The sequence below is a fragment of the Barbatula barbatula genome, assembly GCF_947034865.1.
Source record: "Barbatula barbatula genome assembly, chromosome: 3".
Classification (NCBI taxonomy): domain Eukaryota; kingdom Metazoa; phylum Chordata; class Actinopteri; order Cypriniformes; family Nemacheilidae; genus Barbatula; species Barbatula barbatula.
In genome coordinates, this window is record NC_136764.1 from 14,594,214 (window position 1) to 14,619,892 (window position 25,679).

General features: G+C 37.2%; 1 protein-coding gene across 1 annotated transcript; it reads left to right on the forward strand.

Annotated features, from left to right (window-relative positions):
- The first annotated feature begins 973 nt into the window (after nucleotides 1–973).
- pigk (phosphatidylinositol glycan anchor biosynthesis, class K) lies at nucleotides 974–23,940 on the forward strand. Its single transcript, XM_079453509.1, has 11 exons — nucleotides 974–1,155; nucleotides 2,353–2,406; nucleotides 2,644–2,735; nucleotides 3,100–3,235; nucleotides 3,398–3,509; nucleotides 3,591–3,687; nucleotides 5,109–5,226; nucleotides 5,814–5,924; nucleotides 9,043–9,215; nucleotides 13,994–14,069; nucleotides 22,519–23,940. Exons 1-11 carry the CDS (start codon nucleotides 1,072–1,074, stop codon nucleotides 22,633–22,635), a joined length of 1,170 nt encoding a protein of 389 aa, XP_079309635.1. The 5' UTR covers nucleotides 974–1,071; the 3' UTR covers nucleotides 22,636–23,940.
- Nucleotides 23,941–25,679: the final 1,739 nt, after the last annotated feature.

A 25,679-nucleotide genomic window follows, 5' to 3' on the forward strand; every position in this document is an offset into this window, starting at 1 on the left:
TGATTGTTTATAGCATGTATTATTATTATTAGGGCTAATGCTTGACCTCTAGACATTTGGTATTTTAGGAAGGCACCTGTAAAACTGTGGTATATACAATCTGTTTTAGTAACATGAACAATTCAGAAAATGTATTGCTAGGTCTTATAAGGACATGATGACGTGTTCCTGATTTCATCAGACTATTACAGCAGTCAGACAGGGTCACACACACCAAATGTTCCTGGATTTTGATAGTGGCATAGACTCCAAGAGTAATAGGATCAAAGATCCCCCTAATCAAAATACACCCCCACCATCATTAGCCTATTTTTTACTAAGATTAATGGAAATATTTATGAACTTTGTTCCAAATCTAAGCCCAGTGGAATTACATTTTTCCATGTCTTCAAATCAGTGCCTGCACATGCTCTAAAACACATTATTACGTAAATCAAACAAGTTTTCTCAGAAGAAAATGTTTCATATGTTTAAATATCTGTCATGTGAGATGAGTTTTGCCAGCTGCTGCTGTCTGAGCGGGCAGTGATGGATGCAGTGTCTTGGTTATGAACAAACAGACAGATTTTATTTTTAGTAATAATCCTTTTTTCCATGTTCCGGAAATGCATCTGGCTGGTTTAAAGGTGACGACGGCTTACATATTGCAAATGTTTGTCATTTTGTGTGATGCTTGTGTTATTTAAAAAAAACTAAAAAGAGATACTTATAAACCGGGCCTAAAGGTTATGACCAGTGAGACTTTTTATAAGAGGACATTAGTGGTGACCTGACCAAAATATTAAATTATAAGTAAAGCATTTAACTGAAACTTATAAAGACAGATTCATGTTGTTTATGCTAATTACTAAATAATACATCAATTATTAAAATGTTGTACATTATATATGTAAACGTTTCTAATATTTACTATTTCTTTTCAGCGTTGATACATTTTCATGTTAAGTCACGTAAAGTGTTTGCCTTGTAGAACTGTGACTTTTATTTTGAAAGATGAGATGTTCTGCAAACCGGAAGTTTTGCGGTTCCTGCCTGCAAACATTACCCGTCACTTAAACAGTGACAACCAAAATGGATAATTACTATTTAATGGCAATATGTACACTTACATATTTGCTTAGTTCCATGACCCGGGCACACAGTAATTATGTTGAAGTAAGTGTCTTCATTTATGTCTGCTGTAAAGAGTATTTGTGATTCATTGTACGTGAAGAAGCGTAGAGCAGGGTCAGTCCCAGCTCGTGGACTAGCTTGTTGGTGTTAAGTAATGCAACATATCGTAATAATGAACAATATTGTGTACAGTTTAAAATACCGTGAATAACTATGAGTATATATCGAGGATTAGCTTATTTTACGTGCCTCTGTTTTCCAGTAACGTTAGTATGAATGCAACAGACGTTAAAAAACGCCAGTAACTTGAGCATAATAAAAGCATGGAATTGGTTTTCCAGTAGCTCCCGACACTTTAACATATTTCTGTTAAAACAGGTCATAAAATACTGGTCGAATGTTCTGATTGTTTGTCATTATTATTCTTTACAGTAATGTTCTTTTGTATTTTGCAATTGTTTGTTGTAATTATGAAGATTTGTTTATTTTAAAAAATCTAATGTTTTTGTTTCCCAAACTGTAAAGGTCTGTTGTCAAAAAAGGACAACACTGAAGCTTTTCAAACTGTTTTTGTAATTCATGATAATTATAACATATTCCTGTATACCATATTTACCATTTTTATTCATGTGACACACAACAATATGGGATTATCTTCCATGTAATTTTTGTCTCTCTTATCCTTCAGTTTACTTTAGACGTTGTGTCTGTGGAGTAATCATTTAACAATATACCATCATGAGCCATTTACTAACACTAAATTTACGTAAACTTGTTAAAAAATCTTTAATTCTAATCTGAAAATGCACTACTATTGAGTGACTATCTTTTTCTGATGATGTCAGTTTGACTGCCTGAGCAGAACATCTGTTAACCCCTCCTCTCCATCTCTCAATCTGCTGCCAGTTTCCTTTCTGAATGAAATTCCTACTTTTCTAGAGCCAATCGATTCTTAGTAGAAAACCCAAGCCTCTCTCTATCGTCTCATTCATTTTTCCGTTTTACTCTGAAATAAATCACAAGATTAAAGATAGATTTCTCTTCTTTTCAGAATCACTTGGAAAAAAAATAATTTTGTTTGCCTTTTAAGAGTTTGATTAACTTAAAAAACAACGTGACAATAAAAAGTACATTTTTTGTAAGGCTTTAGTAAGTTTAAATTTACTTTGAATGTTAAGTCCTGTTCATTTATTAGTAGTACATTGCTAATAGTGCAGTTTCATTGTGATTGTTTTCTAGACCAAAGCTAGTGAGTTTTTCAGCAGTGGCCATACCAACAACTGGGCAGTCCTGGTAAGTTAAATTATTAGGAATATTTATGATGTGAACATGTTATTACACTATGTAAGGAATATCGTTTAAAGTCAGAAAGTCATTATGCTTATGACACTGTTGTGCTTCAAATGAATAAAAAAAATGAAAATAAAATGTCATTATTGTACTCCCCCCCCCCCACACACACTTTTTGAGGATAACATGGCCTTTTTTTTCTCATAATATTTTTAACCCCGTAATCATGTTTATGTTTAGGTCTGCACATCTAGGTTCTGGTTCAATTATCGCCATGTGGCAAACAGTCTTTCAGTGTACAGGAGTGTGAAAAGACTGGGTATTCCAGACAGGTACTTTTTACACAGTCAATTATTCTCATGTCTGTAGACTCTAGGAAACTATAACAGCACAGTTTAATTGGCCCAAACTGTCCTATTGAACCAGTATAATTGGACCCGTCTGCTCGTATACAATTATTTAACTATTTTACCTCCTGGGATACAATTATTTAACTATTTATACCTCCTGGGATTCTCATTATATTGACATGTTATCTTAATAGTATTTTACACACTGTTTTGCTGTTAGTTACTTTGTGTTCTCCAGTGGCGATGATATTTGTGTCCAGATCGTGCTGGTGTCTCTAACCACACCGGAACCTCAAGCCATCTTCCCGTCTGCTCTAATTAGATGTGTTTGCTTTGCTTTCCCCAGTCACATCGTGCTGATGCTGGCCGATGATATGGCCTGTAACTATAGAAACCCCAAACCAGCCACCGTGTTCAGCCACAAGAACATGGAGCTCAATGTGTATGGAGATGACGTGGAAGTGGATTACCGTGGCTACGAGGTGACGCTGCTATTGCCCGGCCTTATTTTACAATAATGCCACCCAAGCTGGTCTATTCTTTTTAGCTGTGTCAGACAGGTCACATGTGTTCTGTTTAATCATAATTTCTCATTTAAATTCAGTAAATAAGAACCGAATTCAGACTTTTCTTTGACTGTGCAGGTCACGGTGGAGAATTTCCTGCGAGTCCTGACAGGTCGACTCCCTCCCAGCACCCCTCGATCCAAAAGGCTGCTGTCAGATGACCGCAGCAATATTCTCATCTATCTGACAGGTGAGGTTCCTGGATTTCTAATATCTTTCTCATTCTTATTTCTCCCTTTGCCTGAATACCTATAAATCTGTGTTTTTAAAGGTCATGGTGGAAATGGCTTCCTGAAGTTCCAGGATTCTGAAGAGATCAGCAACACTGAGCTGGCCGATGCCTTTGAGCAGATGTGGCAAAAGCGGAGGTAACTAGACACAGTGCTCAAATAGGCACAACTCATGACCCTCTGAAATTTTTATAGAACAATGTTGCTGTCCTTCCGAAACTTTGTATGTCCAAATTTGAAAACGCTGTACTTTTTAAACACTGTGTTGTCAAAGTTGACAATCACTTTTGAATACTTTTTGATTATTTTTTTGCTAAACCTTGTGACAAACATAAAGGGTGACTAATAATAATGATATATGGCAAAAACATAAAAATAGAGATACGAGGGATCAGAAGGACATCAGCGATATCTAACATATTAGTGGTGTTTGCTTCGACAGGCATCTTGTATTGCTATAAAGTGCATATTATAAATTGGACAGCTTAGCAACTGCATAGCAACACCCTGGCAACCACCTTAGCCCTATCCAGGGCTCTAGACTCAGGGAGTGCACAAGCTCTCTTGCTCTTTCCTGCACTTATCACAAGCGCGTCATTCACCACTCATAAATCCCATTAATGTTAAAATAATATTTTGCATAATATATAATATAAGTTCGCATTACGCACTTGCACCAATGCAACTCTGTGAAATTTTTCCTTGCACGTTATAAAAAACGATTGCATTTGCAAGCATTTTTGTCGTTCACTCCACTTGCATTTTCTTCAGAAAATATACATGCTAATAATAATGTGCAATTGTAATACTGATAATTGTATTCAATTATATGTATTTGACTGTTTTAGCTAATAAGCATGTTCAGTTTATTCATTGTTTAGTTATTCCTATTAACACACAACCAATTCTTTCTCAGCTTTGAAACGCATGTTTCTTGCTGACAAGTTCAACATGCAGCAACTTATTCTGCTCTATGTGACTCCTGCACTTTACATAACACTGTGTTAATGCACAGGCCTGAACCCCTGCAACAGTGTAGTGAATTATGTGCTGTTAAATGCTCTAATAGCATGTTTAGGATCCAGCGCTGTGTCAATATTGTGGAAGGCTGGTGTGAAGTACAATGAGAACTTCCTCTCTGCCTGTACAACCACACTCTTCAGCTACTACTGCACAGGATGTTTTGTGCCATCAATGTGTTAATTGCTGGTTTGATCCAATAAATGAGTGAAGCCCCTTTTGTGCAACATTGCTCCCCCATTAGATCTTGGCTTCATGTGATCCAAACACTCTCTCTCTCCAGCTCGGCTGAATGGGCTAGAAGTGGTGTCTAATATTTATTATATTTGTTGGTGAATGAAGCTTTAATGGAAGCCAGGTTTTCGGTTACTGTGGCAACAACTTGCAGAGGAGTGCCGTGTTATTTTGTGTAGCGAAAACAGCCTTGAGACGGCCTGAACCGCCTCTCATTACACCAGAACTGACTTTAATTACATAGATTGCATTAGTACACAAAGAAAAAAAGAAGTGCTGATAAAACCAAACTCCTTTCCCTGCAGGTATAATGAGTTGCTGTTCATCATAGACACCTGCCAGGGAGCCTCTATGTATGAGAGGTTTTACTCACCCAACATCATGGCCCTGGCCAGCAGCCAGGTTGGAGAGGACTCACTCTCAGTAAGTCTAACCAGACGCACTTGATCTCTTGCACATCTGTAATCCCCTTGTACAGATTAAACCATGCGGCTGTTGAATACTAGTGTAGTTCTGCATTAGTTTTTTTAATTTGCATTAGTTTTTTATATCTGGAGCAGTCTAAAGGTTTTAATATGAAGTGTTGTAGAACGATTAAGGACAACATTTGACATATTTATTCATGTAGCAGATGTTCAAAGCAATTTACAAATGAGCAAACAACCCTAAGTTTTATGCATCAATGAATAATTCAGATGCCATTCATAAGACTTATTTATTTATTGTTTCTTTGGAAAACAGTTTAATTTCGGCATTAAAATATTTTTCCAGAAGGCAAAACAAAAAGTTTGACTTGACTTGCTTTGAATATTTTGAATATTGTGCAAAAAAGCAATTTGTTATTTAGTTTCGCCACATCAGACTTTGTGTGAACAGCCTTCAGACACTCATTTAATTTTATCCGCTGCATTGTTTCTTATTTCGTTGGTTTTGTTTTCCACATGTTTTCTTTTTTTTATTGTATTAAGGAAGTTTATATACATTTCTTCATCAATATTTTGTGTACACAGCACCAGCCAGACTTGGCTATAGGAGTCCATTTGATGGACAAGTACACCTTCTACTTACTGGAGTTCTTGGAGGAAGTGCATCCTGCCAGCCAGGCCAACATGAATGACCTGGTAAGTTTACTGTATGCGTCTGTATGTGGGTAGTTGACAAATATACGGTACATGTGTCCAATGGTGTGACATAGCAACATTTTTGGAAAATAAAAGGTTAGTAATAGGATTACATTTTTATGTTGTTAATATTTATATTAAAAAAAAAAAAAACCATAAGAGTTATTTCTCTTCATTGTTAGTATTTTACACTATAGGACACATTTACACGTTTATTTGTCAACTACCAATTTATGTTTTATAGCGTTTGCTCATGTATGGGTAGTTGACAATTGTATATATAAATAAGTTTAATTTTAAATATAAATAATTTTAACATTTTGTTAACTGTATATCTGCTGTCACACCATAGACCAGGTGTACGGCATAATTGTCAACTACCCATTCGAAATTAAAGGAAATGTTATATTCAGATAAGCCCTGTAGTATCAGCATGGTGCTCGTAACGTCAGGTTCATACTGTAGGTTTGATTTCTAGGAAGTGCACAGACTGATATACAGTAAAACCTGGTCTAGATTTAGAAAGCTGAGGTCAGACATCCCATCACTTCAGATGAAAGGACTGCATCTCTCTTAACATGCCACTTTAAACAGAGTGGTTAATATAGGTGTAGGTCAGACAGCTTTGAAACAGTCAGGAGGCAGACCTTTTCTCTGAAGGCTTGGCTGAACTGCAGTTTCTCTTCTATTCATCTGACTGGTTGGAGTCCCACCAACTCCCACAACCCATTTTGATCTTCCCTGTCATCCACGTCCTTCCCAGATCAAACAGGTCCAACAAAAAGCATTTTTTTCTGCTGCTTTTTGTTCCCGTGTCTCTTTTCTCTTGGATTAGCAGTGATATTATGGATTTCCAGTGGGAGAGGTTTTAATCTTGAATTGAAAAATGGCCACTTGATCTCTCTCTCCTCAGTGATCCCACTCACTCTCATCAGGATGATTGCATTCATTTTTGCCTGTCAGTTAACGTGTTAGTTGTGCTGGAATATAATGCCATTTTCCAGCCAAAGGTTCATTTCTCCTCATTTGGAAATTGCTTAGCATGCGTCAAGTATGCTCTTAAGAAAATATTCTACTCTTGCTTTCAATTTGCCTCAGGCTGAGCTCTTAACATTTACATTTATGCATTTGGCAGACTCTTTTCTCCAAAGCGACTTACATACAATACGTTTTTTAATCAGTGGTGTCAGTTTAAATGCTGCAGAGTTTACATTTGGGCATTTAGCAGGAGCTTTTATCCAAAGCGACTTATAGGTTTGCACGGCTACGGTAGCATCGCGATGCAAAAACTTGCCTCTCAATTTTTGAAACAGTAGTATCGTAGTACCATAGTTAATGTTGCACATTAATATTCATTTGAACACCTACATCTGCCTTTTTGCGGACGAGATAATGAGTCAAATTAGCGTTTACGATGTGGTTAAATGATTCACTAACTCAGTGAAAATGTACGCCATCTACTGACCGCCTTAGTTCTGCATTTAAAGTAAGCCTTATATTTCCCATTATAAAGACTGCTGTACCAATGAAATGTGTCCCACATTTGAAAAATGATCTAGTGTACTTTAGTATTTACTACAGTAAACTACTAAAACAAAAAATATTCTTCTGCAAAGTATAATACAGTTTACTTTAGTAAATACAAAATGTTTCATCTAAATCTGTGTTTTATGTATAGATTCGAATTAGGAACCTGGCACAGCATCGTGTGGTACCTTTGTATCGAGATTGGTACTTCAGCTAGTATAGTATCGTAAGACCTGTTTATGGTACCGTGACAACCCTATTACAGAGAGTTCAGGGAGCAATAAGAGATATGTCATACCGGAGCAATAATACATTAGTGCTAATACAAAGTTACTAGTTTCAACAAAAGCCAGACAAATACCTGTTGAGAGAAAGAGAGAGGGTTAGGTTTTTTTTATTTGTCTGTCAAGTATTTACAATGTTGTGAGATATGTGGATGACCGTACTGCGTTAGAAAGAATGTTCCTTATATCATTGTTTTTTTTTATATTTTTGTGATAAATATTTTGAATCATCTTGTTTGGGGACTTTAAGGGTGTAGTGATGATTTGTTAATTACCTTTTTTTTGTAAACGGTTTCATATTTACATTTATGTGTAAAGCATGTTGGTTAAACATGTCGGTTATTGTTGTTACTGTAGCTCCTTTGTAATAACTTGCCATTGGTTGATCTAGTTAACATTAATAATAGCAAACATTGATATTATAGTTTTAAAAAATGTAGAGCCTGATTCCTGTGACAACATTTTCATCCTGTCCATGCAAACTCATTCAGGGGTGGCTCTGTGTTCTGTTATGAAATGTCCAATTATGACCCAATCAGTTCTTGAGGGATACAGTGGAATATTTTTCACATTGCATTTTGTTTTATTCATATGTGCAAAAATAATTTCATGTTGACTTAAAAATGCACATAATTCTAGGTGGACAAGATCGGGTCTTAAAATATGTGATCCTGTGGTCTTATAGAAAGGATTATTTCAGAGTTTAGAGTGGATTAAAGAGAACACATTACTAAATTTAGATGTTTTGATAATGGCCTAAACCTCTACAAATGTTAAATCAGTGTACAAAAAAGGCGGATAAAATAGATTTGATTTTAACATCTAAGTTGATTTTAAAAAACATTATGAACAACTCGTTTTCAGTAAAATTTTCTTTTGCTACTGGTTCCTTAAGCACATGTTTGTCTTTTCTAAACCCGTTTTCAGTAAAATTTTCTTTTGCTACTGGTTCCTTAAGCACATGTTTGTCTTTTCTAAACCCGTTTTCAGTAAAATTTTCTTTTGCTACTGGTTCCTTAAGCACATGTTTGTCTTTTCTAAACCCATTTTCAATCAATTTTATCATCACTCCTAAGACTTCGCAAGACCACATATTAATACCCCGTCCATGCTTGCCATCGTTGGATCTGCATTGACAGATGTTATTAAAATGCAAATGATGTTGTCTGTTTTTTTGGAAGCTTGCAGTAAGCTCAAGAATGAGTGTGCTCATATTTTTTGGCAACCCAAAATGACCTACAGTATTATCTCTTTGCTTGTTTCTATCATCTATTTGAAAGACAACGTGTGACACGTTTTTCTTTCAGTTTAAGGTGTGCCCACAAAGTCAGTGTGTATCCACACCAGGCCACCGCACTGACCTGTTTCAGAGGGATCCCGGAAGCGTCCTCATCACAGACTTTTTCGGTAGTGTGCGCAAAGTGGAGATCACCAAGGAAACCATAAATCTTGATTCCCCTATAGAGCAGCCAATTGAGAGGTAAGCATTACAGTCATTTTACCTACATTTTCTTGCAAAAGTGCTCTGGGGTCGTAAATAAGCCTATTCAGTTTGAACCTTCATTACATCAAAGGTAACATTAGGAAATGCTGTACGCTCAAACAGTTTACTTAACCATTAATGGATTTTTGTAATGCTTTTGTAAAAACTGTTTGTTTAAGAAAAAGAATTGTGAAAAAAATGGCTGTATTTAGGAGTGGTTCCAAACCTAAGTGCAATAGCTGGACACTTCAAAGGGCTATTTGGAATAAAGGATTTTACAAATTTGCTCCTATTGAACTATTGAAGAAATTGCATTCTGCATTAATAATGATTTATTTTCATTGGTCCTGCATAATGAAAGTGTTTTAATTAACTGTGTAGTTGCCAGTCCTAATGAAACAATTTCTTAATGTTCCACACCAAACACTCTCATGTACTGATGCATTAAAGACATTGTGCCTGTTTACTATTAAAATCTGATTAGTCACATTGACTCCCCTAATGACCTGATTATGATGTTGCATACTGCAGGGACCATGATTACTGTGTAATAAGCTAATCAGGTCACGTGGGTTCCAGTATACACGTAGGACTGTTTAACACTTTGTTACTTTCCATGATAACATTATATTATTAAATAGAGCCTTAAAACATTTATAACACGTGATAAGAAATACACATTTTGACAGACTATGCTTTTGAGTAAACAATCGTGTTTCGATTATGAAGGCCACAAGATGGCACTAGTATGTCATGTTTGACAAGTAATCCATATACTGACAGTAATACAGCCAGTAAATGGACCTTACTGGATAAATCAGACTTAGTAGACTTATTAGATTCAATAGTGTCATAAAGGAGAGTTTATACTTTAGTATTTCCATCTAATCTATGGTCTGTTTGACTTTTTAGCACACAATTCAGCGCACTATTAAAATCAAATAAACGTGAATCCTGATTTATCCGAACCTACAGTTTCTGTCATACAACAGTGCTCAAATGTTAGGCATATTAGATGCGTCACCCCCAAAAATGTTTTGAATTTTATTTATATGTTTTTAATTTATACGTTTATTTTTGCTTTAGTGTGCGAGTTGAAAATATCAATACACATTTACAAACGTTCTCTGCCATCAACTGTATTAATCAAATGAGATTTCTTCGACTTGGAAACTACAATACTGTAAAAGGTTGTAGCAGCATATTATATAAAAAAGATGTACAGTATGTTTTCAAAAAGAATGTCTAAATTGATTTTATTTCTTAATCAACGTTAATTTGCTAAATGAAATGAAAAGCATCTTGTTCTTATGGATGAAACTCGATGATAGTGAGGTCAGGTCTCTGTGTGAGCCATAACGTCTGTTGTAGGAATCCTTGTTCGTACAAAAATCTTATTTCATTAGAGATAATCGAAAAGAATGTTTGGAAATCTATTTTGATACATACATTTTAAAACATTCTCGTAGTTCCAGCATTAGTTTGTTACTGAAAGAGAGAGAGATTGAGAGAACGTTAAAGCCAGATGACGGTTTAGCCTTGTTTCACTGCACACTCTACTTGCTTTACAAAGTAATGGTGTCATTATAAAATTATTATGGGGATGTCAAAACAAACCTGACATGAAATTAAAGCATGAAAGTTTTGTTACTCAGTCGGGCAGGTTAACGGATAATGATTAGGCCTATATGTAGCAAAACCTCTGCAAATCTGCTTTTTGACTCTAAACAGCTGTTCATATAAACATCATTATACCTCATTCTAATCTTGAAAATAATTTACAGCTAAATAGCATACAAGATGAGAGTTTATCTAAATCTTTCAGGTCAGGCCTACTTTAATCTGCTTCCGTAAACTTCCACCTCTTATCTTCTGTCAATTATCCCACCGTCACCGGCTGTCGTGATGCATTTCCAAAGAGCTCACTCTACACGAGCACATCTGTGGCTGAAGCAGGAGCATATGCACCTGAGGGTGGGTCTTACAGCTGTCATGCTTGGCTAGCTCATTCCACTTTCATCCGCCATCAGGCTGCCTTGTCAAGGACGCGTGTCTGATTTTTACTCCACTGGCCCTTGTCTAATGCCTGCTCCTTTGAGCTCTATCGTGACCTGTGACAATAGGGAGTGGTTTTGTCACATCTGGAGAAGCGTGTATGTAAAACGGAAGCAGTGGAATCAAGGTAGCCATCAATCATACTTTTATTTACATATTCAAGTGGAAATATAGTCTTCACTTTATGACTCCCGGCTCAAATCCATCTTTGAGATTGGAATGCGATTTGTTAAATGTTAGCATATGTACTTCGAAGAACACTGGCTTCCCCAGTGTGTTCAAAAGAATCCCATCTCAAATATCTCCCCCTATGAGATGTCTCTAGTATGACAGTGAAAGCGTGACAATACTAAAGCATTCCGTAGTTGTTTTTCGCCTCCGCAGTCCCGGTCGCTGTATCGGGGGGGGGGGGGGCTTCCATTAGGTAAATTAAGTTTTACAAAGGAGGACGGTTTAATAGACTCCCATCTCCTCTTTATGATACGTGCCCAGTCTTTACGAGAGTGTATTGTAATTCAGGTTTGCCCAGGGTGATGATGTTGACTGCCTAACGCGGGTCTCAAGTCTCAAAGTAATTAAATGTCAGGTGATGTTTCGAAATGAAAAATAAATCAGAAGGTGCGGCGCGGGCATAAAAGAAATGAGAGTGCGCACTCTGGTACACATTGGCCTCTCCCGAGACACCTTCAGATTGTTTTTCCCATAAATGTATGAACTCTGCTTAAAAGTTTATTGTGTAAAATAGTTGCGAAATTGCCAGGACAGATGTGTGAATAATTTTCACTCTATTTAAACGATTCATTTGCTACAGTGTGTTTTCTAAATTCATGGAAATGCTAGGTAATTGCGAAGGCAAGAATCGTTATTATTATTGTTTATACTTGGGTGTTATGGATTTAAACAAAGCCCCAAGAGGCTTAAACATGTAAAGCGATTTGCTTTGACAAAAGAACCAGAAGTCGTTTATTTTCAATTTGAGTTTATTTTAATGGCAGTGACTGCTGGTGATGTAACAAAGTTGAGCCGAGTGCAGGAGGTGATAACAAAACGGATTTCCTCTGAAACGTCCACCGGCAATCAAAAGCACATAGACTCAGTGACCTCCGGCCATTTAATTGATGTCATTGTGAACAAGGCTTGTATTAAACTTTGATGTCTCTACCGTTTGTCCTACAGGCAAGTGTGATACCTCAGATTTGTTGGCGTGTTGAAGAGAGGTGTGCTCTTTTCTTTTTTTAATTGATTTCGATGTATTTGTGTCATATCTACTTTGGAAACCACAAGGGCGGTTACTCAAAGTGCTAGTTTACCCAAACATTTAAATTCGGTCATCATTAACTCACCTTCTTGTCATTTCAAACCTGCATGCCTTTCATTTTATCTGCAGAACACAAAAGATATTTTGAAAAATGTGGGTAAGTAAAGAATGGCGGTACCCGTTGACTTCTATTGCATGGACACAAAACCAATAGGTACCATCGTTGTTCGGTTACCAGCACTCTTCAAAATATGTATCTTCTTTTGTGTACTTTTTTTTAAAATGCTGAGTATTTGGGCTGTGAATTTTTTTTGCACCATTACGTTCTTACACCGTATGTGATCTATACTCTGCTTTCTGTTTGCTGTAATTCAAGTTTAGCCATTTGAACTGAGACCAAATCTGGTTCAATGTGGCTATACCATACACACGGCTAGATTGACAGGCTATTTTGTCAGCTAATAGAAAAAGCTTCATCCCCGGTGGGCCATGAATTTGATCCCCGGCTTCTCATTGAAATACAGAAGTGATTTGTTGACTGAAATGCCAAGGCCACCAATATATTACCAATCGCCCCCACTCTCCGATATATAGCTGCTCCGTACTCTTTTTGTTAACCTCCGATCCTCATTCGTCATGCAAACACACTTTTCAGTTTGTTTGCTGTTTGTTCAGTGAATAGCACAGACACCTCTGAAATTACCTGTCAATCACTGCCCACACATCACCCCAAGTATATCTGAAAAGCCTTCTTTTTTCCCCCCAAATCGTTTTATTTTCCTTCTAACCGTATAATAGCGTTGCTCGAGCCAAATCCGGATGCATATTTTCTCGAGAAAAATATACTGATACATATTATACAGAGAGAAACTGCGGGGAGGGGAAATTGTGCAAGGTTATGTCAAGGCCCAAAGTGCACTTTCTCTGCTTTTCTCAACTTCTTTCCCATTCATTATTGAGTCTCTGTGTTTGTTTTGCTGCCCTTCCACTCCAGATCACACCCGGTCTCAGTCAGTTGTTGTGTGGAATTGAGAGCTGCCTCCTGAATTTAATTCCAGCAGCCACTCATGTATGAAGCCACAGACATACGGGCTGAAGTTGACTCTGAGGGGTTTTGTCTCGTCTCTCAGAGCTTTGCTGGCCCGCGATCAGGCCCGAAACATCATCCTACCACTCAAATGAACAGACTGTGGGCAATTGCTGAGGGCAAGGTTGTCCGTTGGCAAGGTCTTTGCATTCTCAGCCCATGCATAGTAATGTGACTAGAGTAGACGGATCTTTAAATTTCCCAGATTTTTTTCTAGTCAAAACAAATGACTTGTTTTGACAAAACAAAACACTTGTTTTAACTAAATAAGTTGTTTGTTGAATTTGCAGATGCTGTTGTGGTGGATTTACCACAGAGGGCATTTGAAAACATTTAGTTTGAAGAAGGATTACGTCGTTTTTTAATCTGTTTCAGATCTGGGAATGCCGCTCTACAGGTTGAATCATTGACGTATGTGGACCAGCTTCCGGTTTCTCAAATAATTCATCAGGTAAGTCTGTAGTTAAATCTGTTCAGTATGAGGACATAGTTCTTATGAATATGATTCATGGTTCTGAAGTGGATAACAGCAGGAGAGGGTTTGACAAAAATGTTTATACTAAATTATATGTTGAAATCAAAGCAACTGTGGTAATTGTTGCAATTATGGCGTCATGCAGTTAGTTAAATGTGATGATATTTGTTTAACGTTGCGAACGTTTGCTATAATTAAGGAATAAGGTCTTTAAATATGTTGTGTAGTATCTAGCTGTTGTACTGTATGTACATTGCTGGTAGATGTTGATAATCTAATTTAGAAAAAGGAATTGATGCGATTTGTTTGTCATTTCTAGCCTGTATGACTTTCTGCAGAACACAAAAGAAGATATTTTAAAGAATGTTGGTAACAGAACCACTGCAGTGGCCTTTGACTTGCATTGGTTTTGTCTCCATACAATAGAAGTGAATGGGTACCGCCGTGGTTTGGTTACCAACATCCTTCAAAATATCTTCTTTTGTGTTCTACAGAATTAGTCATACAGGTTAGAGATGACAAGAGGATGTGTAAAATGGTGACATAGCTTTTACTTTTACTCACTTTTACTTACTTGTTACTTAATCCGTTTAAAAATTGATATTATGTGGTTACTATTTTATAACAGCAATAAAGCACTCAAGGCTATGCCATGTTTTGAATATGGTGTCATGACATGCCTAAAAATACATATTTTAAATTCCCAGTATGGCACACCTTCCCATACGCTATTGTTAAATATGAACATGCTACACAGTATGTATTAAAATGACCAATTTGTCATGATAAAAGAAGCTTTGTCTGCTTCTCTGGAAATCCAAGTAAGTACACACTACAAGTCTCAAGCCTGTCATCTTCACCGTTTTTATTCAGCATCAGAAACCGTGACAAGAAGCAGATTGCACTTGCCTGCTGGCAGCTGTCTTTTAGCGTGCAGAGGATCTTGCAGTTAACGCACCAAGTCTGTGATTAGTTGTATAGATGATACATAAATGAAGTAGTTTGAGACGTAGTGTGTGCTTGACCTCAGGTTTTCTTCACGTTCACACAGACTCCTTTTCCACTGATGGCGCTGGCCCAGTTCCATGTGTTTCTATCAAAGGGATGGTGGTATCCATCAGGGATGGAAAATTAGCTCCGCACCAGGTCCTTAAAGCATTAACGTTAATGGATGGGGAACAGGATAATGTCCTCAGCACATTAAGTTTTCACAAAGTTGGCTAGACTGATGTGAAAGCTGGCTCCCATTATAACCAGCAAAGAAATTGGAGCTGGGTGAGGCGTAATGGATTTTAGGTAAAGGATTCTCCTGTTTTTATGGTACTGTACAACAATTTTTCTGGTCCATCTAAAATCAAATGTTTTAACAAATTTCCTTCAGCATAGGTTATATGTAGAATAACGTTTTGTCTTATTCTATTAACTTTGGATATTAATATAAAACAATTATAGCTGGTTCCAAGTTTATTTTAACAAATATGTAAATGTGCATTATAAGCAAACCATCTTTATAGAAACCGACCAAATGTTAGAGGCAGAACCAAACATCTGAAAACACATTTCAGTATTCTTTTTGAGTGCATGCTACTTCAGGAAATGTTCAAAGATAGAGGAAAGCGATTGCCATATTGAATTGTGGATGACGGGTCACCTCATTCATTTTGATGCAGTGGATGTCGCTGTACAGTTCCCACTAGGTTAAAGAAATTGACTACGGCATTTTGCTAAGGATTCATGGGCGTTGCTTGTATTATCGGGATATCAAACTGCCACAACAAGCTTTGGAAATGACATACACACGTGAATGTTGTATTCAGGAAAAAAGCCGCAGAGTAATGCAGACAGCACAGGGAAATTAAGGGAACAGTGGGAGATTGAGGGCTGTGATGAGCTGATCCTCCAGCAGCCGTTCAGGAATCTGGTGATTGGACGTTCCCTCCCACAGTGTTACCGGCCTCATGCTGACTGCATCACAACCTTTCATCTCTCTCTGTCTTGCCATCCTTATACTCTTGCGTTCGCTTTATCTTTCTGCGTCTATTCCTATTATTGCTAGTTCCTGGTATTTTGAGGAGGGTCATAAATGAAATCTGGCTGGCTTGAGTCTTTCACAAACATATTACTTTTGGACACAACGTTAAAAAATGTTTCATTAAATTCTTGAAGTCAACGGAAACTAATTTCGTTAGTGGTTTACACTATATCCAAAGTCTATATACTTTTTTTTCTGGTAAACAAAATGATTTATACAGTGTTGTTCAAGTATAATTTAGTTTTATTCTTCCAGGCACAATAGCTTTGGTACAATGGTGATTATGAAGCACTGTTTTCAAGTGCCACAGATTTTTGGATTGAAGCAGGAAGACACAGTGCATTATGAGTTCCCAAAAATAGCACGAAAGCCTGTTCATGGCCATTTCTGCTCTTTTGCATTATTATTGTTACAAAACTGTAGCAAAGAGGGTTTATATCACAAAATGGCAAGTATGGGGCACTCACGGTGTGATCGACTTGCAGTGCGAGCAGAAGTCATTTTTATTCAAGAAAGTTGTTGATTGAAGGTTGCAGACGGTCACTGTCACTGAAATTTTGCAATTGAATAGTAGCGACGTGGCATAGCAGCGATTCGGAATAGCAGAGGACTGCAGACACATTCAGCCTCCTGATGCAGTTTGCACTCATACTGACTGGACGTGTGTTTCACCAAGCCTGTGATTTACTCATCTTGCTTCATGGGGTCGAGAGAGAGACTTTAAAAGGGCTCTTTAGATCTGAGTCAACCACTAATGCAAGATTTTGAATGCTATGTTGTCTAGGTCACAATATTAGAATAATATTTGAATTGACCATAAAAACTTTTCTTGAGCATTTCTTACCAATTAAAATGTACACAGCAGTTAAATAACATTTATTCAGAAAAGAGTTTGCAAAAGAAAAGTATATACGATTGAGATGAGCCCAGAGAATCAGAAGTGCAAGTGTCTGTTTTCTACGGCTGTGTTTAGCATGACAGTTTATTGATTTGCATGTACAAATGATGTAATACTTATATTTAACACTGGTGTTGGATTATGTGTTTAGAATTGAAATGTGATTTATAATCACACCTTCTGGCAGACCATTAGGCAGTCGTGGCCATTAGGCAGTCGTGGCCTAATGGTTAGATAGTCGGACTCGTGACCAGAAAGTTGCTAGTTTGATCCTCAGGGCCGGCAGGTAACGACTGAGGTGCCCTTGAGCAAGGCACCTTACCCCTACTTGCTCCCCGGGCGCTGCAGTGATAGCTGCCCACTGCTCCGGGTGTACGTGTGTTCACGACTTGCTGTGCGTGCGTTCACTACTCTCTGGATGGGTTAAGTGCAGAGGTCACATTTCAGGTATGGTTCACCATAACTGACAAATAGGTCACTTTCACTTTTTCACTTTCACTTCACTTTCACTTCTGCTAGGTAAAGAGTTCAATTTTTACACCTCTATCATCTTCAGTTCCATGGAGACCCTTTCAGTTTCTTCCCCTGCAGTCACATTCGGTCAGATATTCATCAGACGTTGTGTAGACTGAAAATGCATGGCTTTGTTCATCCATTTCCATTCAGAGGCCACTTACATGTTCGATTTGTAATGTAGCTGCAGGCAAGTTAATGTCTGACGTTGTGTGAAAGCCTTTAATATATGTTTGCTTCTAATGAATGACCTTTAAAGTTTTGTGGTCTTTTGTGGTTTTGGGCGTTCCTTGTTGCATTCAGATTATGTCATGATCAAAGTTGTGTTAAATTGGTGTATTTTTGGACAGACACACTAAAAGAGTCCAAAATATGTAAATTAACCAAAGTACCCAAAATGAGACCTTCACTCGTTCCAAAAAACGAAAATGTTGTTGAGATGGGCATAGTCAGTGTGGGGTCACGACAGTGACAACGCACTACTATAACCCCCATCTTCCAAGAATTCTTGATGTCTCCTGCGTCAAAGCATCTATCTCCAGATGAGGTTTTCCCCTTTCTACACTGTTCGTTAACTGTTAATCCAGCTTAAATGTCATAGACTAATCATGGTGTACCCAGCTGAAGATGCTTTTCTCCAAACTCAATTACTTGGCTTGTTGTGATGATTTTGCTCTGAGAAGGCTTGTCTTCAGCTTTGAATAGTTATTTGTTCATTTGACATATTGATGCTTCAGCCTCATGGCTTTAGGGAATCAGAGCTGAAGGAGGAGGCATGCTTTTGTTCCTTCCTTTTGTCCTTTTCTGGCTGGGTTGTGAACCAGTCAAACTGAAAATAATTTCCTCGCGCAATAGGATGAGATCAAGGCTGAGTGTACATTCTGGAAGAATGGCGTCACGTTACCACAGTTTTGGGAAAAGGTTTGGGTGTTTTGTGATTACAAATTACATGGTTGGTAACAATGGTATTGTAAATTACTATTTTGGTCGAAACTGATTACATTTTTACTCCGAAAATACAGTAAGTTTACTAAGTTTGTTTTTTACATGGAACATTTAAAATGAGATTTGTTTAAATGCAGTGGTCTTGTAAAAAGACAATATTTTGTGTACATACAGAACCATCAGATGTTATTTTTTATTAATAAAATATTTAACAAAATGGTAATTTAGCAATTTTATGTATTAGGATGCTCACCATAAATCATATATTTTGGTATATTAAATTGGTCATATTTTATACCTATGGGGCATTTTATTTAGTCCTATGTACCACATAAAATTTTATTTTAGGTGTTTTGCTTGCACAGAAAACATTCGATATGTATGTGACTATTGTGTCTTTAGGATGTCTTTATCAATATAATGATGTTTTTGTTCACGACAAGTTGCTTAAAGGAATTGTTCACTTTCAACATATATTTTCATGATAAATTACTCATCATCCATGTCATCCAAGATGTATATATTTTTTTCTTTAGTCGAAAAGAAATGAAGGTTTTTGATGAAAACATTCCAGGATTATTCTCCATTTAGTGGACTTCAATGGACTCCAAACGGTCAAAGGTCAAAATTACAGTTTCAGTGCAGCTTCTAAGGGCTTCAAACGATACCAGACTATGAATAAGGGTCTTATCTAGTGAAACGATCTGTAATTTTCAACAAAAAAAAAGAAAAATGTATATGCTTTGTAAACACAAATGCTCGCCCTGCTCGGTTCAGCAAACAAGCTCACGACTTCACGTAATATGTAACTACATCTTGGATGACAACAGGAGTGAGTAAATTATCATGAAAATGTATGTTGAAAGTGAACTATTCCTTTAAAGGGATAGATCACCCAAAAAGAAAAATCTGCCATCATTTACTCATCCTCTTGTCATGTCAAAACTGTATGACTTTCTCCTGCAGAACACAAAAGAAGAAAAGAAGATATTTTGAAGAATGTTGGTTACTGAACAACGGTGGTACCTATTGACTTGAATTGGTTTTGTGTCCATACAATAGATGTGAATGGGTATATTACCTATGTTTGGTTATCAACAATGAATGACAAGAGAGTTTATGATGACAGAATTCCTTTTTGGGTGAACTATCACTTTAAAAGACATTAATACGCTACATATCTAGAAGTATCTGAACCCCGCCACTCTCCTAATTTGCGAGCTTGGCTTTTCCAGACCCACCCAATACTAACAGGTGCATATAATCAGGCATACAGCAATCCTTTACGGCTTAGACAAACATTTTTAGAAGAATGGGTCGTATCTTTTCTGTTACAGTATGATAATTCCCCTGTGCACAAAGCGAGGTCCATAAAGAAATGATTTACTGAGTCTGGTTTAGAAAAACCGACTTTCACAAAGCCCAGACCTAAACCCCATTGAACACCCTTAGGATGATTTAGAATGTGAGGCAGACCGCATCTCCCAACCATCAATGTCTGACCCCATTGATGCTCTAGTGTCTGAATGGGAATAAATCCCTGCAGCCATCTTCCAGAATACAGTTTTCTATGTTATGGCTCCTTTTAAATCTTTTAAAGTGTGAAATAATGTAAGTTCACGCTCTAGCTTTACAGGTATGTGTCCTAGTTTCTATTTACACAAGCATTACATAGTGAGTGTTCATAATTACCATGGAAACTAATACGGTATGGTATACATGTTCCCTAACAAGTCAAGGTTATCTGTTACTACTGTTGATCTTTCTACTTGACATCAATGTGAATTGTTCTGCACTTACTTCAAAACGAAAAAGGAAGAATTATAGAACGTTGTAACTTGCATGTGGTTTTTATCTACAGCCATAAAATCGTCATTAAAAACCGGTTAAAGAATGTGGGTTGCCGAACAATGTTGGTACCCATTGATTTCTATTGTATAGACACAAAAATAATTTAAGTCAACGTGTACAGACATTCTTCAAAATATCTTCTTTTGTGTTAGGCAGAAGATAGAAAGTCATCAAGGTTTCAAATGACTCTCCTTTAAAGGGATATTTCAGGCAAGACATTTTCCTCATGTTTTGCTCACCCTCAAGGCATTCTAACCGAATATGACTTTCTTCTTGAAGAATAATGCTGTCGCGGTTATAAAACCACGTATCATTTTACTTCCAAGAGGTAGATTTCGAGAGAATGGGGGGCAGTTTTTTTGATGCTGCAAAAAGTGCATTCATCGATCAAAGAACTGCTCGACACGTCTCTGTGGTCTTATTAAAGGTCTTATGAAGCGATTCGGTGCTTTTGTTTAAGAGAAATATCCATATTGAGAGCGCTATTTACGTTAATGTCCCGCTGCTGCACGTGAACCAGCTAAGCCCCCCTATCCCCCTCTGTATCATGGCTCTAGTTAACTCCCATTCCTCGGCTGCTCCCTGAGGTAGAACGAACTGTCTGTCAGACCCGATCCATCAGTCCCTGTTCATTCATGTGAGAAGGCCCCTTATGTACAGTCTGCACCCTCCCAGGCTCTTCTTATCTGTGGAGGTTAACTACTTCAGAACTGCGTACATCCCCTTCGCTTTCCTCCACCCTCTGCTGTGATAAATTATGCAGATGAAGGCTGCTCATTACTGCTGTTTTTACTCTGCTGGAGCAAAAGTCATCACCTATGTGAATAAATTCTCTTCTGCGTAGATATGAAAGGCTTTTAAAAGCAAGTACCCGTCCTCCGAGTTCTGTGTTTTACATTGAACCCTTTTCCCGGTTTCTGCAGTCTGTGGTATCTGCGAGTCCGATTATTTGAGTGTTTTTTTTGGGGGTCACTGTTGAGATGGGGTTCAGGGCGTCAGTTGATAGCAAAGGTCTGCTGTTAAACATGAGGTTGTGGTCACGTGGTGTACGCAAGACCCTTTGAGAGCGCGGCCTCTCACGCATCCCTGCAATTTAATTGGAAAAGTTATGACCATTTTCTCTTTAGAGGTTCAATCTTGCTTCTCAGTCGAATATTCAAGCCTCATTAGCATATAAATGCACGTCTGGTGATGCATGTTTCATTTAAATGTATAATATTAATACACAAAGTGATGATGTAGCTGTAAGTGGGGTGGGGAGAAATGAGACTTGATACTAAACGATTTGTACACATTTCTTTCTTTCTTTATTCCTCCCTTCATTCATTCATTGCTTTCTTTCCTTCCTTTCATTAATTTTTATTTCTTATGTTTGTCAAGGATTTGTACAATAATGAGTTTAAATTCATCAAACCTTTCATCAAGTCTTTCCTACGTTTTCTGACCTTAAATTAAGATGGGCAGTTGTTTGGCGTCTTACATTTTTTCTAAAAACTTTAACTCTTTGCAAAAAGCTATTTAGCCATTGTATTTAAGGTTCTGAAGCTGTAAAACGCTATCTAAAATCAAAAGCTGGTTAATGTTAATGTGATAAAGATTATGGTTGTAATACCCCAAATTGTACGGATTTGAAAAAGAGGTATTTTTATTCTGAAACGCAGAGATGCTCTCGAAGTTGAACTTGACCTTCAGTTTCCAATTCTTGGTCAAAAGTGGCTACCAGGAAAGTAGCCCTCTGCAATCAACTGCAAACTTTCAAAGCTATCATGTTAGGCTCCATTTTTGTAATAAATGGCTGCTTTTACCATTCTGATGTATAAAGTCAAGTACATTTTCGCTATATAAATGCGTGTTCTTTTTCAGGAGTAAAATAGGTTATGAATGGTACATGATTGTGATTTCTATGAAAACGTAGCCTAGTTGCACACTGCTTTCCTGTTAATGCTTTCTAAAGGGTTGTGGGTTTTAATATAGTTGCCTCAACCCATCCTGAAACAACAGCCTCATTGTGAAACCATTGTAAAACGTGTTCACAAAGCACATTTGGGCTTTATGGTGATGTTTGCACTTCTGTAATGTATAGTATAATACATCATGTAAATGTGTAGTACATCAAACTCTAAATATCTTTTGCTTTTTCATGTGGTCCTTTTAATGTTCTTAAAATTCTTCTCATGTCTTCACAGAAACCCAAGCAGAAAAACTGGCACCCTCCAGATGGTTTCATTCTGGGCCTCTGGACTCTTATCATACTGGTGTTCTTTAAGACCTATGGCATCAAACACCTCAAACACATCTTCTGAGGTAGCGACTCTCCCCAACACCACAGGAGTCAAGAAACCTACCGCCATGCAGTATCTGAGGCCCGGTGTCTTCTCTTTCTTGAAAGAGCCCCACCCTGGCTTTGTTCATGCTTGATTTGGTCAGGAATAGGTTTATCTTCATCGTACTGATGCAGGTTTTGTTGTCTTTGGGTTTTGCTTTGTATCCTTTTTGAAAGTGACATGCACTGACTTTTTACTTTGAAACGTTCTTTTTTGTTCTTAGAAGTCAGCATTCGAATGATTTTGAATTTCACAAGGGGGTTTCTTTTGAACTGAGCATACACAGGCAGCTCGCAGGGAGATTTTGTTGTTTGTTTTTTTGTTCTTTTATTTCCAGTTATAGTTTCATCTACTTTCAGCCCAGAGCGTAGTTAAATTATTTCCTAACACTTATTATATCAAACTGGCATTCTTTTATAGACTTCAGGTGTCTTCATTTTTTTTCACAGTGTGATAAATTGGAAGTCTTATTTGTGTTTGTGCAAATATACGAAACCTGTATATGCAATTGTTGACTCGCTGCATTCATTTAAATGTGCTTTATTATTTGCACTATTTTTGTTTAAGGACTGTATTGTTGTACATGTGGCACAGGATGAATGTTAAAGGCACAACAGAAGTGTTTTTTTTTAAATCCACAACAGTAAATGGAAGCTTACAAAAAGAATGCCCTGGGAACCCCATAATCAACTGAAAAAATACAAGAAATCTTATGGTGCGTTAAGAAAATAAGGCCTATTTTTAGGACCAATTAGATTTGTATGTGTTCTTCACACAACATCACTACTATGGCTTCTCAAATATGCTTCAGTTTTGTTGTGAAAATATAATTTAATACATTTTTTCTTCAGGTTTTGGGGTGAAATATGACCTAGGCCTTTTTATGAGATTTATGTTTGAGAGACACACAGACATCAATCACAGAATTTCCATATATAGCAACCAAATGGCTCCATTTGCCTTTGACTGTTTCCTGTATCTTCTCATTAGCATCTCCACTCCACGTTTAAAAGGGGTCGAGTGTGAATGCGATTGAATCCCTAAATTCTTTATTTCCTCTGTCTGTCTAATGCATCATGTTGGGTAGGTCAGACATCCATCATTGTTTAGAAGCATCAGAATATTCACTGGCATTCGTGCTTATGCCTTGTATATGAATCCCTTATTTAAATACCAGTTTATACCAGTCTTTTTCGTTTGTTGTCTTGTATTTTCCTGTATCTTTTTAACTGTAAAACTGGTTGAAGGTGGCATTCTGAATAAAGCCTACCCTTAAGTAACTCTAAAAGCTTTTATGTTGTTTTTTTCCTCTCAAACTTAGACTAATAAGGCAGAGTACAAGACAAATAGTGGAAATGGTGAACAAAGAACTCTGTTTACAATGAAGAAGCATTATAGGAATGAAACACAGTAATAAGATGTTGAGATATGAGAAAGTTATGAGAAATGTATGTTAAAAATACCCCTTTGTTGGTTACTGGTTGATTAAGATATTGTAAATTTCAATTGGTCTGTGAAACGCAGCTCTCTCACCTCACATTATACATTTTAATTATGTTAATTTGATTTCTTAGATCATGCAGACCAGTTGAAGCCGTTTCATTACTGCCCATTAAAGAGGCTTTCGTTTTTCACAATGTAACAGTTTAATCAGTGAGCTATAACAGCATCATTTTGTAATAACTTGCTCCCATTTATATAATATAATAACATAGGCTATTTTATCATGAAAAATATATACTGTTTTTTTTAATGGTTTTATCAAGATATGTTGCCTGGCAAATGAGTCTATTCTACAAACATTTTATGCAGCTGTACTATTTCAAGTTTTGGCATGTACAGGAGAAAAGCAGTTGTTAATAATAATATTACATTATATGTTACTCAAACCAATTTTCGTTGGTTCACTATCAGTTAAGCTCAGCTATATATTTTGACGGATTTGCTCTGACGTTCTCAGCGCAAAATACAGTTTGTCTCATAGTCAGACTTGCTGTTGGAAAATAGCTAGGCCACCATGGATCAATACACCACCAAGAGAAATACCTCTTGCGTAGTAGGTCTTGCTGCAGTAGCCTGTGTCTCCTTATTTCTCCATTTCCAACCTATTTTTCTTTTTATATCATACCACAGTGGCACACTTGACTCATTGTTTTTCTGTCTAGGAACTTGTTCCCATGGATTGTCACAATTTTTCTGTGTGGCTCAAACCAAAATGAGAAATGGCTTTTGTGTTTATTACTGCCTAGAGAAAGCAAAACCAAGTGTGCACACTCTCATTTTTGCTCAGTCATATCAGTGTTCGTGTTTGTACGATTGCCAAATTAAAGGAACAATGACGGCTTATCAATGAAGGTAAATCTCCTATAATATCTCATCATTTATTTGTGAAACAAATGATGATTTTCAGAGTGACACACGATTACCCCAGATTTTATAGGCTCTAAATAAATCTTGCAGAAGACTTGCGCTTCAGCTGAAGTTTGACAGGTATATATCAGAATTGATATAATAAACAGTACCTCGCAATAATTCTCGCTATAATAGGCCGACTCATCACTCACAGCTACGCTTTGTATCTGAACGCATTTGTGCATTCAACAGTAATGCCAACTTGTCAGTCATATGGAGCGCACCCGCATTAAAGCCTCAGCTGCTTTTGCAGTCTCTGCACTCGTGCACATTTGCATGACGGACGGGTGCAGCGTGGTCATGGTCAATGATGCGACTCCTGCTGTGACGGGCATACATACATGCGCTCTCAACAACTCCAACATATTCCCACACAAGACTGACCACAACAATAAATGATATTGCTGCACGTTCAGCTTCTACTTCATTTGAATACCTTCTGCTTTATTATTGTGGAGGTTCTAGGGTTATTTTTGGCATAACAGCAGTGCACTCGAAAATGAAAAGTGGATTTTGGATATTTATAAAATACTTCTTTTGTTTTAATGTTGAACCGATAGTAACATTAATGTTTTAACAACCTGTTTAAATGTTAATCCAGGCGTGATATC

Excerpts from the sequence above, each read along its gene's own strand:
- pigk (XM_079453509.1), top strand. The coding sequence starts at position 1,072 with ATGGATAATTACTATTTAATGGCAATATGTACACTTACATATTTGCTT. Across the intron at positions 2,407-2,643 it reads CCAACAACTGGGCAGTCCTG|GTCTGCACATCTAGGTTCTG; the intron begins GTAAGTTAAATT and ends GTTTATGTTTAG. Across the intron at positions 5,925-9,042 it reads AGGCCAACATGAATGACCTG|TTTAAGGTGTGCCCACAAAG; the intron begins GTAAGTTTACTG and ends TTTTTCTTTCAG.